The 16,045-nt window shown below is 43.7% G+C and overlaps 1 protein-coding gene and 1 pseudogene across 5 annotated transcripts in view; one reads left to right on the forward strand and one right to left on the reverse strand.

Annotated features, from left to right (window-relative positions):
* The window catches only part of CFAP52 (cilia and flagella associated protein 52), a 62,199-nt gene that overhangs the window by 38,405 nt on the left and 7,749 nt on the right, over window positions 1-16,045 (reverse strand). For 3 of the 5 annotated variants that reach the window (XM_016932398.3, XM_016932400.4, XM_016932401.3), the window contains exons 2-5: window positions 12,886-13,085; window positions 12,028-12,164; window positions 4,537-4,665; window positions 525-624 (exon numbers count right to left, since the gene is read on the reverse strand). In XM_016932398.3, coding sequence (XP_016787887.1) covers window positions 525-624; window positions 4,537-4,665; window positions 12,028-12,164; window positions 12,886-13,085 — 566 coding nt within the window. The remainder of the gene's footprint in view (window positions 1-524; window positions 625-4,536; window positions 4,666-12,027; window positions 12,165-12,885; window positions 13,086-16,045) is intronic. The other 2 variants (XM_016932399.3, XM_016932403.2) reach the window with 2 other exon arrangements.
* On the forward strand, window positions 8,370-8,950 carry LOC100614834 (large ribosomal subunit protein eL19-like; annotated as a pseudogene).

Below are 16,045 nucleotides of genomic sequence, written 5' to 3' on the forward strand. Positions count from 1 at the left end.
CAAGGTTTACCTGTGCTGTGTCTAGGTGACTCTTCCCTGACTCCTAAAGGGAGTGGCAGAGGTGAACTTTTTCTTCTTCTTTTTTTTTTTTTTTTTGAAACAGAGTGTCACTCTGTTGTCCAGGCTGGAGTGCAGTGGCATGATGCCAGCTCACAGCAACTTCCGCCTCCCAGGTTCAAGCAATTCTCCTGCCTCAACCTTCCAAGTAGCTGGGATTACAGGCACCTACCACCACACCTGGCTACTTGTGTATTTTTAGTAGAGACAAGGTTTCACCATGTTGGCCAGGCTGGTCTCGAACTCATGACCTCAAGTGATTCACCCACCTCCGCCTCCCAAAGTGCTGGGATTACAGGCGTGAGCCACTGCACCTGGCCAAAGTGAGCTTCTTCAATCAACATCCCCTATGTCTATACCCCACTTTCCTATCCCCAGCCCCATGTACACAACACACAAACACCTTGGTCAGCACTGCTAACAGGAACGTGTGCTAATTGTCACTTAATACTTAAATTAATACTTACTCCAATACTCATGACTATTCTTTTCAACTGTCCTGTTTGGCACTCAGTTGGCCAGATTTTTCTATTTGGAAGATCCAGTTCCCATACTCGAATTGTCCCACTATGTAAAAAAAAAAAACAAAAAACCACAATCAAGTGGACATCCATTTAATAATCAATTCATCCCTGAAACTGAAGGGAAGAGATCTAAACATTTTTGAGGCTTCGTTATGGCCTAGTGCACTATGAAAGATCTTTTATTCGATCCTCAAAACAACACCACGAGGTAGGTTTTATGATCCCCCCTCCCAAATTAGAAAGTGCGGAGCTTGAACACAGCAGAGCAGGGATTCACACCCGGCTCCGTCTCACTCTGAAGTGCACACTACCCACTCTACTGAAAACAAACACACAAGTAAGCAGGGAACACGGGCAGAGCAAATCAGAGCTTATTAAATGTCTTCCTCTTTTTCTTTTCTTTCTTTCTTTCTCTCTCTCTTTCTCTCTCTTTCTCTCTCTCTTTCTCTCTCTTTCTCTCTTTCTCTCTTTCTCTCTCTCTCTCTCTCTTTCTGACAGAGTCCCACTCTATTGCCAGGCTGGAGTGCAGTGGCGCGATCTCTGCTCACTGCAACCTCCACCTCCCAGGTTCAAGCCATTCTCCTGCCTCAGCCTACCAAGTAGCTGGGACTACAGGCGCCCGCCACCACGCCCAGCTAATTTTTGTATTTTTAGTAGAGACGGGGTTTCACCATGTTGGCCAGGATGGTCTCCATCTCTTGACCTCGTGATCCATCCGCTTCAGCCTCCCAAAGTGCTGGGATTACAGGCATAAGCTACAACGCCTGGCCTTCTTTTCTTTCTAATTGACAAGTAAAAATAATATATATTTATGGTGTACATCATGATGTTTATATACACATACACATTGTAGAATAGCAAAATCAAGCTATTGAACATATGCATTATCTCATATACTTAACTTTTTTTGGTGGTGAGAATACTTAAAATTGTGTTAGCAATTTTCAAGTATACAATATATTATGAACTATACTCACCATGATGTACATAACCTGTGTGCATCAAAAGATGGATGGACTTTAAAAATGTGGTATATGTACGCAATGGGAAGAAATTCTGTCATTTGTGACAACATGGACAAACCTGATGGACATTATGTTAAGTGAAATAGGCAAGCACAGAAAAACAAACACTGCATGACTTTACGCAGCTGTGGAGTGTAAAAAAGCCTAACGCATGAGACAGTAGAATGGTGGTTATCAGAGACTGGGGGTGGGAGAGTAGGGAGATGTTGGTCAAAGGACACCAAATTTCAGTTCAACAGGAGGAGGAGGGCCAGGCGCAGTGGCTCACACCAGTAATCGCAGCACTTTGGGAGGCAAAGGTGGGTGGATCACCTGAGGTCAGGAGTTCGAGACCAGCCTGGCCAACATGGTGAAAACCCCGTCTCTACTAAAAATATAAAAAATTAGCCAGGCGTGGTGGTGGGCACCTGTAATCCCAGCTACTCGGGAGGCTGAGGCAGGAGAACCGCTTGTACCTGGGAGGTGGAGGTTGCAGTGAGCCGAGATCGTGCCACTGCACTACAGCCTTGGCAACAAGAGCAAAACTCCATCTCAAAAAAAAAAAAAACACACACACACACACAACAACCATGAGGAGGAGTAAGTTTAAATGTGTTTTTTTCAAGGTATTGAGTTGCAAGGAAAATTTTAAAGGGAAGACCTGTGATGTGGAGTCTTGTCTTCAAGGAAAGAGAAATGAGACCAAGCAACTAAAAGCTAAACCAAATTAGCATCTAACACAGGACTTGATACATGGTCGGTATTTACTCATTATATGTTGAATTAATCTGAATTAATAATTGTATAAAAATTTCAAGGCCAACATCACAAAGACTTCAGCTAATATTTTAAGGCAGAAAAGATTAATCTAAAAATATATCAAGTTTTGGGCCAGGCGTGGTGGCTGATGCCTATAAATCCTAGCCCTTTGGGAGGCCGAGGCAGGTGGATTGCCTGAGCTCAGGAGTTCAAGATCAGCCTGGACAACACAGTGAAATCCCATCTCTACTAAAATACAAAACAATAAGCCGGGCGTGGCAGCATGCACCTGTAATCCCAGCTACTTGGGAGGCTGAGGCAGGAGAATCATTTGAACCCGGGAGGCAGAGGTTGCAGTGAGCTGAGATTGCGCCATTGCACTCCAGCCTGGGCAACAGCGTGAGAGTCTGTCTCTCTCTATATGTGTATATATATATATATATATACACACACATATACACATATATATCTACACACATATACATATGTAACTATATAAACATATATATAACTATATATGTATATATATAGTTTTTCTTTTGTTTTTTTAGCTCCCAGAGTTATATATATAGTAAGTACTCAGACATATTTTAAACGTACTGAACTTTTTTTTTTTAAACAAAGAGCTTTTTCATGGTCTTCCTGGTAGACGTTATTTGGATTCTGATATACTTAAACTTGCAGGACATCTCATGGGGACAATATAGTGGAATACATGGCATTGGGACCAAGTTAGAGAACCCAGCATACATAGGTGCCATGTCAAAAATTTTACTTACGAATGATCACTTTCTCAGTTCTCAGTGTCACATGAAATCAAACCAGACATAGAATGCAGATTGTCCTAAAAAACCTTTTTTTTAATATAAAATTCAAGTATTGAGTCCTGAAGAAATGTTGCTCATGGACATCAGAATGGACCAATGCCTGCTGCTTAAGGGGCTGCGAAGGAGCAGAAAGAACCCTATAAAACCCTGGCTTAGTCAAATCACTCTGCAAATCTGAAAAAAAGTTGAAGAGCGTCACCACAGCCCGTGGTCAGTTGCTTTAGGTTGCTTGGTAGGGCTGGCTTTCGTGCCGGTCAATTAGCTTCATGGCCTCTGAATGAATCGTTCCTCATAATTAGCCATGGAGCAAATGTAAGTTGCATATCATAAAGCGGGGACAGGAAACAATATAGATGTAGAGCTGCACAAATTCTCTTCTCTGGCTGGAAAAGTAACCAACCATGTGTACCTTTCCAAGATGGGTTGAAAAAAATAGTTCTACTGAACACATACTTCAACTCTGTATTTTCTGATTTCTTACCCTTTGAACTGGTATATAACATTAAAAAAGGATTTCTAAAATTCATATTTAACCTTCCCTTCAAACTCCAAACAGGCACCTGAGGTCAGGAGTTGGAGACCAACCTGGCCAATATGGTGAAACCCTGTCTCTATTAAAAATACAAAAATTAGCCGGGTGTGTTGGCGGGCACCTGTAATCCCAGGTACTTGGGAGGCTGAGGCAGGAGAATTGCTTGAACCCGGGAGGTGGAGGTTGCAGTGAGCTGAGATCATGCCACCGCACTACAGCCTGGGTGACACAGCAAAACACTGTCAAAAAAAAAAAAAAAAAAAACCCTCCCTAATTTGCTAATTTAAACAAGGTTCTAATTAGTGAATCTGTAAATTAATTTATTCCCTCCCTTAGGCAGATACTGGCCTCTGTTCAAACTTTCAGCTAGGTCACCATTAGCTGGTTAAAGCTGATCCTGCCCGTAATTATTTTACACGGCTAACAGTCTAACCATTTGAAACTTCCTGGCAGAATTCATTTGCAAACTATCAGATCATGAGACCCCAATCAAGAGCAGGTGGGAAGAAACATCAGTCAGTAGGTGAATCTGTGCAATTGTGCAAATTGTTTCTGTGAGCATGGATTGGAGATAATTCTGTCACAAACAACCTGAGAACAGTTAAGCAGGTAAGCAAAATCTTTTCAGCAGCAATCACAGAATTTTAAAATAACTATAGTGAAAATACTTCCAGCGAAGAGAACTTTTAATGAGTACAAAATCACAAAAACTATGATGTAAGGTATTTATCCAGGACTAAAGACGTGTTCCCCCAGATCAGAATGACCATGTTTTCTGTGCAAGAAAATATAGCAATTTATGAGTTCTGAAAACTCCGAACGCAGACACGTACTTTCCAGCAGTCATAAACATCTCATCCCGGCACCTGGAGAAGATCACATTGGTGGCATTGCCAACATTGAGGCCAGCTGCAGGGCTGCCACAGATGGCATCTCTCTTGGCTATGCTCCACACCACCACACTGCCAAAATAAGAGGGACCAAAAAAAAAGTCAAAGAGAAAACAGGCTTTTAAAATAAGAAACAACCATCTTAGTGGTTCTAGAAAGAAAAAAACACAACAGGTTACTTAAAAACGAACAACAAAATTACCCCACCCCTGACATCTCCTCAACTACACTAGGTATTAGAAGACACAACGGTGGTGACACATTAAAAGTTTTTTGTTGTTGTTGTTATTGTTTCTTTTTGAGATGGAGTTTCACTCTTGTTGCCCAGGCTGGAGTGCAATGGCGCGATCTCTGCTCATTGCAACCTCCGCCTCCTGGATTCAAGCGATTCTCCTGCCTCGGCCTTCTGAGTAGCTGGGACTACAGATGCACACCACCACGTCCGGGTAATTCTTGTATTTTTAGTAGAGACGGGGTTTCACCATGTTGGCCAGGATGGTTTCGAATGTTGGCTGGGAGCGATGGCTCACATCTGTAATCCCAGCACTTTGGGAGGCCGAGGCGGGTGGATCACCTGAGGTCAGGAGTTTGAGACCAACCTGGCCAACATGGTGAAAACCCATCTTTACTGAAAATAAAAAAATTAGCCGGATGTGGTGGCACGCACCTGTAGTCCCAGCTACTCAGGAGGCTGAGGCAGGAGAATCGCTTGAATCCGGGAGGTGGAGGTCGCAGTGAGCCAAGATTGCACCATTGCACTCCAGCCTGGGCAAGAGAGCGAGACTGTGTCTCAAAAACAAAAAACAAAAACAAAAACACAAACAAAAGAATTATTAAAACAGAGACTGCGAGGCCACAGCACCGCAGTTCCTGATTCAGTACGTGGGATCTGAGAATTCACTTTTCTTGTAAGTTCCAGGTGATGTGTGTGCTGCTGGTCTGGGGACCACATTGTGAGAATTGCAGCTATAGGGTTACACTTCCTTCTTCTGGGTGCAATCATACAGCTTTATCCTACACTGAATAGGGTGTGGATCATAATACAAAAAAATGCTGGGGAGGGGGCGTTATGTTAAATGTTCGAATCAAAGTGTCTAAAGAAAAAGAATGAAAATGTTACAAATCTTGTTCATGTAAAAACATACCTAACTATATTTCCCAACTTTTCTACATATGGAATGTATTATCACATTGGTCTGAAATCAAGGTATAACCAAGATCACCAGGAATAGGGAGGTAGGAAGTCATATAAGAGCCATAAATTCTCCCTTTTCCACAGTGGGACATTAACAGATACCATCAAAAGTGGAAAAATTGGGAGGTAAACTACTTAAAAAGTTTAAATGATAACTAGATGATGAACCAAAAATCAAAGACTATTCAAAAGAAGTGCCTCGTATCCAAGAGAAATGAAGACATGTCCACACAAAATCTTGTACATGAATGTTCATAGCGCCATTATTAATAATAGTTTAGAAGTGGAAATGACTCAAAGTCCATCAGCTGATGCATAGATGAAGATAATGTAGGCTGTCTACACAATGGAATACTATTTGATGATAAAAAATGAAATACTGTGCATGCCACAAATGGATAAACTTTGAAAACATTACACTAAGTGAAAGAAGCCAGTCACAAAAGACCACATATTGTATGATTCTACTTATGAGAAATGTTTTAGAATAGGCAAAGCTAGAGACAGATGGTCGATTAGTGGTTGCCTGGGGCTTGGAGGAGGACGGATGGAGAGTGATTGCTAATGGGTACGGGGTTTCTTTTTATTTTTTAATTCTTTTGAGACGGAGTTTTGCTCTTGTTGCCTAGGCTGGAGTGCAATGGGGCAATCTTGGCTCACTGCAACCTCCGCCTCCTGGGTTCAAGCGATTCTCCTGCCTCAGCCTCCCTAGTAGCTGGGGTTACAGGGGCCCACCACCACGCCCAGCTAATTTTTTTGCATTTTTAGTAGAGACAGGGTTTCACTATGTTGGCCAGGCTGTTCTCGAACTCCTGACCTCAGGCGATCCACCCGCCTCAGCCTCCCAAATTGCTGGGAATACAGGCGTGAGCCACCGTTCCTGGCTGGATATGGGGTTTCTTTTTGGGGTGCTGAAAACATTCTAAAATTGTGGATGATGATTGCAAACCTTGTGAACACATTAAAAACCACTCAACTGTACACCTTAACACAGGTCAATTTTATGATATGTGAAATGTATTTCAATTAAAAAAATCCAAGTGCCTCTGGGTAGTAGAATCTTCAAGGTGAGGGGGATATAAGAGTCATGCTTTTGAATTTTGGATCCTTTTGCATAGTAGGACAGCACAGTTTCTTTATAAACCATGGCCAGAAATAGCTTTAATTTTTCAAAAACAATTTTTTTTTTGAGACAAGGTCTCTCTCTGTTGCCCCAGCTGGAGTGCAGTGGCACGATCACCACTCACTGCAGCCTCAAACTCCTGGGCTCAAGCAATCCTCCCACTTCAGCCTCCCAAGTAGCTGGACTACAGGCACACACCACCATGCCTGGCTCATTTTTCAGTTTTTGTGGAAACAGGGGTCTCCCTCTGTTGCCCAGGCTAGTCTTGAACTTCTAGGCTCAAGTGATCCTTTCCGCCTTGGCCTCCCAAAGTGCTTGGATTACAGGTGTAAGCCACTGCACCCCGCACAAACACAAATTTGTTTTAAAAATAGATAAAACAAAGGGCAACAACATAGAGATCTGGCCAAATAGATTCCAGCACATCTGTACAATGGAATACTATGCTATTATGGCAAAGAATGAGATCTATATCTACGTGTGTGGACATAGATGTCCTTCATATAAAGTTAGTCAAAAAGCAGGTTGCATTACAACATGAATACCATGATGACATCAATGGAAAAAGTTTCATAAATAGGTTACAAAATTTAAAAGATACATGCAGGCCGGGAGCGGTGACTCACGCCTATAATCTCAGCACTTTGGGAGGCCGAGGAGGGTGGATCACCTGAGGTTGGGAGTTCGAGACCAGCCTGACCAACATGAAGAGACCCCGTCTCTACTAAAAATACAAAATTAGCCAGGCATGGTGGTGCACGCCTGTAATCCCAGCTGCTTGGGAGGCTGAGGCAGGAGAATCGCTTGAACCTGGGAGGCAGAGGTTGTGGTGAGCTGAGATCATGCCGTTGCACTCCAGCCTGGGAAACAGGAGTGAAACTCCACCTCAAAAAAAAAAAAAAAAAAAAAGATGCATGCAAACTATAGGATGTCCACTATAATTGGCAGCTTCCCTTTTGTTTCTTTTCCTCTGCGTAGAAGCTAGATGGGTTGGGTAGAATAAACCCCTGCCACACATTCAGGGTTGACCCCTGACTCTCCAAACCAATCAGCAGAACTCCACCCTTCTCACCACAGAGACTATCCAGGGATGGGCATATTGCATTTTTTTAGTACGGCAAGGTTTGTTTTCCTTTCTTTCTTTTGGCTTTTCAACATTCTTGAATGTTCTGCAAGCAAATTTTAGGCAGCTTAAAATTACAGCAGAGATTAACAGTTTTGCCAGATTAACCTTGGTTAAGGGGCCATTTTCCCCGCAAGACCTAGTCTCTTTGACAGGGGGTGGGATTGGGGTGGCCTAATGGCCTAGCTCCAAGAATCTCCGGGGGTGGGACCCAGGCGTCAGTGTTTTTTAAATCTTCCTAGGTAATATCAGTGTGCACCAAAAGTTGAGAATAACTGCTTTAAGTTGAACGAAGGATGTTGGAACTCTTTTCTTTCGCTGCAGTGGCCAAAGCCATGAGGATGTTTGGGCTTCAGAAGGGGCTTGCCTCTAGTGCCCTCTGCCGTGGCAAAAAGAAGGTCTGGTTGGACCCCAATGAGACCAATGAAATTGCCAAGGCCACCTCCCACCAGCAGATCTGGAAGCTGATCAAAGATGGGCTAATTATCCATAAGCCTGTGACTGTCCATTCCCTGGCTGGATAATGGGAAAACACCTTGGCCCGCCAGAAGGGCAGGCACATGGACATAGGTAAGCCAAAGGGTGCAGCCCTTTGCCAGAGAAAGTAACCTGGATGAGGAGAATGAGGATTCTGCGCCACCTGCTCTGAAGATACCATGGATCGAAGAAGATTGATCACCACACGTATCACAGCTTGTACCTGAAGGTGGAGGGGAATGTATTCAAAAAACAACTGGATTCTCACGGAACATATCCATGAGCTGACGGCAGACAAAGCCTGTGAAAAGCTCCCAGCTGAACAGGCTCAGGCCCACAGATGCAAGACCAAGGAAGCACACAAGCACTGTGAAGAGCACCTCCGGGCCAAGAAGGAGAAGATCAAGACTTGCCCAAGGAGGAAGAAACTAAGAAATAGAAGCTCCCCATTTCTTGTCTGTAGATAGCACTCTTGGTGATTACATAGATCAGTCATTAAAATAAAACAAGGCTTTTTCTGCTTGCAAAAAAAAAAAAAGTTGAGCTAAGAATGTTAACAGGGGATTTCTGGATACATTTCTTTTCTTTTCTTTTTTTTTTTTTTTTTGAGACGGAGTCTCGCTCTTGTCCCCAGGCTGGAGTGCAATGGCACAACCTTGGCTCACTGCAACCTCCGCCTCCCAGGTTCAAGCAATTCTCCTGCCTCAGCCTCCTGAGTAGCTGGGATTACAGGCGCCTGCCACCATGCCCGGCTAATTTTTGTATTTTTAGTAGAGATGGGGTCTCGCCATGTTGGCTAGGCTGGTCTCAAACTCCTAACTTCAGGTAATCCACCTGCCTCGGCCTCCCAAAGTGCTGGGATTTCAGGTGTGAGCCGCGACACCCGGCCAATACATTTATTACCAGAAACAGTCAAGTGGTAATGAGCCAGGGAAGGGGTGACCACTTGTGAATGACAAGAAAAAGAGGAAATCTCATGAAAATTTTGTTGACTTGCTATATAGTAAGAGAAGAACTATCGTTATATAACTATACACAAATATAAATTTCCTTTGTAATAAACCTATGAAGCTTAAATAAGAAAATATACATAGAAGTGTACTGAAGTATTAAATCCCACACAAACCTCAGGTGTTACTATTTTTCTTCTACAGATTGTGATCCTTTGACATTTACATAGGAATGTCTTGCATTGATTGTTCTTCCTAATATATTTTGTTTGTTTGTTTATTTATTTATTTTCAGCTGGAGTCTTGCTCTGTTGCCTAGGCTGGAGTGCAGTGGTGCGATCTTCGCTCACTGCAACCTCTGCCTCCCAGGTTCAAGCGATTCTCCTGCCTCAGCCTCCCAAGTAGCTGGGATTACAGGCCCCGGCACTATGCCTGGCTAATTTTTGTGTTTTTAGTAGAGACAGCGTTTCACTAGGTTGGCCAGGTTGGTCTCAAACTCCTGACCTCAGGTGATCTGCCTGCTTGAACCTGGGAGGCGGAGATTGCAGTGAGCCGAGATTGCGCCATTGCACTCCAGCCTAGGCAACAAGAGTGAAACTCCATCTCAAAAAAAAAAAAAAAATTCTTTTCTGTGGCTAAAAAATATTCTATTGGGTATGGAAGGAGCATACCTCAACATGATAAAGACCCTATATGACAAACCCACAGCAAATTATCACACTGAATGGGGTGAAATTGAAAGCCTTTCCACTAAGACCTGAAACAAGATATGGATGCTGTCAGATCCCAGGGTCCAGGTCCAGCCCATGCTGAAGTCCGAGGTGAGTGGGTGGATGAGCAGAAAGAACACTCGGGGGCTGTAGGCAGGTGGAAGATGATTTTATTCAGCAGCAGCTCTCATCAACAGCTTTCTCACACTGTCTGCCCTGCCTCCGCTGCTTGAGCTGGCATCTCCCACATACAGCTGCGCAGCCAGCTCTACCCTGCCTTCAGGGTCAGCAGCTTAACTCTTTGTCTCTCTGGGCACAAGCTGGCTGAGCTGTGTCCTGGCTCCCCCTTGTCCATCTGCAAAGATGGACAGCTCTGGCTCTCTCTCTCTTTCTCTGGGTGCCAGGGCACCTGCACAGTGTCCACAGGGCAATTATACCTTTAACAGACAATAGTGGTGTAGAGCCAAGTGATGGCCTTTCCCATGCTATGGCAACATGGCTGTGTTAACAGTGGAATTATACGCCTGCACTCTAAACTTGCTGAGTCACGCAGGATGTAAACATCCTACCTTGGCCTATCCTTGACCAAAGCACAGCCATGTTCCTTACAGATGCTCACTCTGGCCACTTGTGTTCAACACAGTACTGGGAAGCTTGTATAACTCTTAGAGCTCAGGCCAATCAAATCGGACTCTCAGAAGGTACACCCAGGCACCAGTGATTCCCTAAAGCTGCCCAGGTGATTTCAACATGCAGCCAACTTTGAAAACCACTTTTATGGTATTTTTCTCAGAGGCTTTTCAGACAATGCATACTGAAATACAGACGGGCCAAGAGAGAACATTAGAGGGGACAGGGCCCTTGTCACTTCTGGAAATACGCCTTGCAGAAAATAAGCAAATATTGCAAACTTGGCATCTGAAAAAGTATCTTGCATCTATACAGAACTTAAATAAATTTATAAGATAAAACAAAAACTCCATTAAAAAGCAGGCAAAGGACATGAACACTTTGCAAAAGAAGACATACATGCAGCCAACAAGCATATGAAAAAAGGCTCAATATCACTGGTCATTAGAGAAATGCAAAGCAAAACCACAATGAGATAACCACCTCATATCAGTCAGAACAACTATTATTAAAAAGTCAAAAAATAACAGATGCTGGTGAGGTTGCAAAGAAAAGGGAATGCTTATGTACTGTTGGTGGGAGAGTAGATTAGTTGAACCATTGTGGAAAGCAGGGTGGTGATTCCTCAAACAGCTAAAAGCAGAACTGTCATTCAACCCGGCAATCCCATTACTGGCTACATACTCAAAGGAATATAAATTGTTCTACCATAAAGACACATATGATTGTATGTGCATCACAGCACTATTCACAATATCAAAGACATGGAATCAACCCAAATGCTCAACAATGGTAGACTGGATAAAGAAAATGTGGTACATATACATCATGGACTACTACGCAGCCATAAAAAAGAATGAGATCATGAGAATTACAGGAACATGGATGGAGCTGGAGGCCATTATCCTTAGCAACCTAAGGCAGGAGTAGAAAACCAAATATCACAGGTTCTTACTTATAAGTGGGAGCTAAATGATGAGAACACATCAACACATAGAAGGGAACACAGACACTGGGGCCTGCTTGAGGGTGGAGGGTGGGAGGAGGGAGAGGATCAGAAAAAATAACTACTGGGTACTAGGCTGAGCACCTGGTTGATGAAATAATCTGTACAACAAACCCGTGACATAAGTTTACCTATATAACAAACCTGCACATGTACGTCTGAACCTGAAGTAAAAGTTAAAAAAAATAAAGAAAATAAGTAACTATGTTTAGTTCATTACCTTCCGTCATCTGGGCCTCCTAGTGATACCAAGTACAAATCATTTGGAGAAAAGGCCAGAGCTTCAATTTTGCCTTTGTGAAGGGACAGCCGAGCAAGCAGCTCTCTGTTCTTATAATCCCACAAAATGATGTCTGCCTGGGGGCAAGAACACACCGTCAGATCATAGGGAGGCATTAAAAGCATCTGAGGAGATAGCTACCCTTCTTGGTGAAAAACAATTAGTACTGTCACTTTTCTTTTTTCTTTCTTTTTTTTTTTTTGTTGAGACGGAGTCTTGCTCTTTTTTGCCCAGGCTGGAGTGCAATGGCGAGATCTCTGCTCACTGCAACATCCACCTCCTGGGTTCAAGCAATTCTCCCTGTCTCAGCCTCCCGAGTAGCTGGGATTACAGGCATGCACCACCACGTCCTGCTAATTTTGTATTTTTAGTAGAGATGGGGTTTCACCATGTTGGCTAGGCTGGTCTCGAACTCCTGACCTCAGGGGATCCGACCGTCTAGGCCTCCCAAAGTGCTGGGATTACAGGCATGAGCCACCGTGCCCAGCCCGCTCTATCACTTTTCTAGAAGTCAGATCAGGTTCTACAAACATGACAGCAACACAATGGAAACAGCTTTAAGCGGGAACTTTTGTTTGTGAGCATTATCAGTCACAAGCTGCAACCTCGGGTATAAAATCATCAGAGTCCTTCACTCCCAGTCTGACGGAATGAAAATGAGTTAAAAGAGAAGTCAAAAGGAAGAAGAAGGAAGAATAAAGCACATTGCCACATAGAACTAACAACTTGAAGCAGGGCAGTTCTTCTAGGGAGGCACCTCTAGATAAATTGACAATGAGTCGTTTTCACTGTATTCACCTTGAACCCCATGAATGTGACTTGTCCGGAGGCGATGTACTCTCCAGACCTGGAGATGGCCAAGCAGGAGACGTTGTTGCCATGACCCTGTAGGAAGTTCTGCTCTTTAGTATTTATTGCCTGAATGAGGACTGTGCAACCAAGAGGATAAATCATATGCTCCTGGTCAGGATGGCATTTGAGACCAGTGGGTACATGTCCTAAAAGAGAGAGATTCACAGTAATAATGATCAGGTGCAGAAGTGGCCAGGAATTTTCTACTTGAGTACAAAACACAACACTTTTGTGTGTGTGTGTGTGACAGAGTCTTGCACTTGTCACCCAGCCTGGGGTGCAATGGTGCAGTCTTGGCTCACTGCAACCTTCACCTCCTGGGTTCAGGTGATTCTCCTGCTTCAGCCTCCCGAGTAGCTGGGATTACAGGCACCCGCCACCACACCCGGCTAATTTTTTTTATTTTTATTTTTAGTAGAGACGGGGTTTCACCATGTTGTTCAGGCTGGTCTTGAACTCCTGACTTCGTGATCCGCCCACCTTAGCCTCCCAAAGTGCTGGGATTACAGGTGTGAGCCACCGCGCCCAGCCAACACTAAAAATAAGCCTTAGTTCAGCTAAAAGAAGTTGGGGAAATAGGTAATTTTATTTCACTGACAAAAACGTTCATCTAGTAATCACATCTTAAACTTTGATGTTTATAAAAATCCCTGAGGGATCCTGTTAAAATGCAGATTCTGATTTCAGGTCTGAGAAGGGGTTGAGATTCTGTATTTCTCATAAGCTCCTAAGTGATGCTGATGCTGGTCCAGCAAGTCCTACGGCCAATTCTCGTAATCCTAAAAAGCACAAATGCGTGGAGTGTGAGCAGCCTGCTTGGGTGAGTGCACAGGCATAGGGAGAATGGGAGTCAACTACCTCAGGCAAAGGTTTGGTAAATATAAAAATTTGGCCTATTTTACTTCACAAAGCATAATATTCTCCAGGTTCATCCATGTCTTTACAAATGGCATGATTTCCTTCTTTTTAAAGGCTAAGTAATATTACATTGTGTGGCCAGGCACAGTTGCTCACCCCTGTAATTCCAGCACTTGGGAGGCCGAGGCGGGCAGATCATGAGGTCAGGAGTTTGAGACCAGCCTGGGCAATATGGTGAAACCCCGTCTCTACTAAAAATACAAAAATTAGCTGGGCGTGGTGGTGGACGCCTGTAGTCCCAGCTACTTGGGAGGCTGAGGCAGAAGAATCGCTTGAACCTGGGAGGAGGAGGTTGCAGTGAGCCGAGATCGTGCCACTGCACTCCAGCCTGGGCAACAGAGTGAGACTCCATCTCAAAAATAAGTAAATAAATAAATAAATAAATAAGGCCGGTCGCGGTGGCTCATGCCTGTAATCCCAGCACTCTGGGAGGCCGAGGTGGGCGGATCACGAGGTCAGGAGATCGAGACCATCCTGGCTAACATGGTGAGACCCTGTCTCTACTAAAAATACAAAAAATTAACCGGGCGTGGTGGCAGGCGCCTGTAGTCCCAGCTACTTGGGAGGCTGAGGCAGGAGAATGGCGTGAATCCAGGAGGCGGAGCTTGCAGTGAGCCAAGATTGCGCCACTGCACTCCAGCCTGGGTGACAGAGCGAGACCCCATCTCAAAATAAAATAAAATAAAATAAATAAGTAAATGAATAAACTAGAGCAAGGGTCCATCTCTCTCTCCCTCCCTCCCTCCCCCCCCCGCTCTCTCTCTCTCTATATAAAACATTGTGTGTGCCTGTGTGTGTGTGTGACATTTTCTTTATCCATTCATCTGTTGATGGACATTTAGGTTGTTTCCACATCTTGGCTATTGCAAATAGTGCTGAACATAGCGCTGAACAGAACATAGAGGTGCAAATATTCCTTCCATACACTGATTTCATTTCCTTATACCCATAAGTGGGATTGCTAGATCATCTGGTAGTTTTCTTTTTAATTTTTTGAGGAAACTCTATACTGTTTTCCGTAATGGCTGCACCAATTTGCATTCCCACCAACAGTGGACAGGGCATCCCTTTCTCCACATTCTCGCCAGCTTGTTACCTTTTGTCTGCGTGACAATAGCCATTCTAACAGGTGTGAGGTGATATCTCATTCGGGCTTTGATTTGCATTTCCCCGATGACTAGTAATGCTGAGTACCCTTTTAAATACCCATTGCCCATTTGTATGTCTTCTTCTGAGGAATATCTATTCAGGATCTTAATTCATTTTTTTTAAAATGAACCTGGAGGACATTATGCTAAGTGAAGCCAGACACAGAAAGACAAATACTGCATGGTGATCTCACTTAGATGTGGAACCTGAAAAAGCCAAATGTATAAAAGCAGAGAGTAGAATGGTGTTCACTAGGGGTAGGGGAATGAAGAGATGTTGGTCAAAGAGTGAAAAGGTCTGCTGTGCAGGATAAAGAAGTTCTAGAGACCTAATGTACAGCATGGTCACAGTTAATAATACTGCATTGTGGCCAGGTGTGGTGGCTCACTCCTGGAATCCCAGCACTTTGGGAGGCCAAGGCAGGCGGATCACCTGAGGTCAGGAGTTCAAGACCAGCCTGGCCAACATGGTGAAACCCCGTCTCTACTAAAAATGCAAAAAATTAGCTGGGCTTGGTGGCAGGCGCCTGTAATCCCAGCTACTCAGGAGGCTGAGGCAGGAGAATCACTGGAACCCGCGAGGCGGAGGTTGCAGTGAGCTGAGATCACACTATTGCACTCCGGCCTGGGTGACAAGAGCAAAATTTCATCTCAAAAAATGAGCAAATAAATTAAAAAAAAACTGCATTGTATATTTGAAATCTGCTAAAAGAGTTGATCTTAAGTGTTTTCATCACACACAAAAAGTAACTATGTGAGGTGAATATGTTAATTAGTTTGATCGTAGACATCATTTCACAATGTATATGTCTATCAACACATTATGTTATACACTTTAAATTGATACAACCTTAATATGTCAAGTATGCCTCAATATAACCAGGAAAATAATTTTTTTAACTTTCGGTTTCAGTTCTGAGTGCCCACCAGGTGCTCTGAAGAGCCTGAGACCTTTCATGGTGACACCTCTTTCCATAGGCAACTCCCGTACTCCAAATATCTGCCAAGGTAACACTACTGCTTCCATGTTAGAGAAAAGT

This window comes from Pan troglodytes, chromosome 19 (genome assembly GCF_028858775.2).
Source record: "Pan troglodytes isolate AG18354 chromosome 19, NHGRI_mPanTro3-v2.0_pri, whole genome shotgun sequence".
NCBI lineage: Eukaryota > Metazoa > Chordata > Mammalia > Primates > Hominidae > Pan > Pan troglodytes.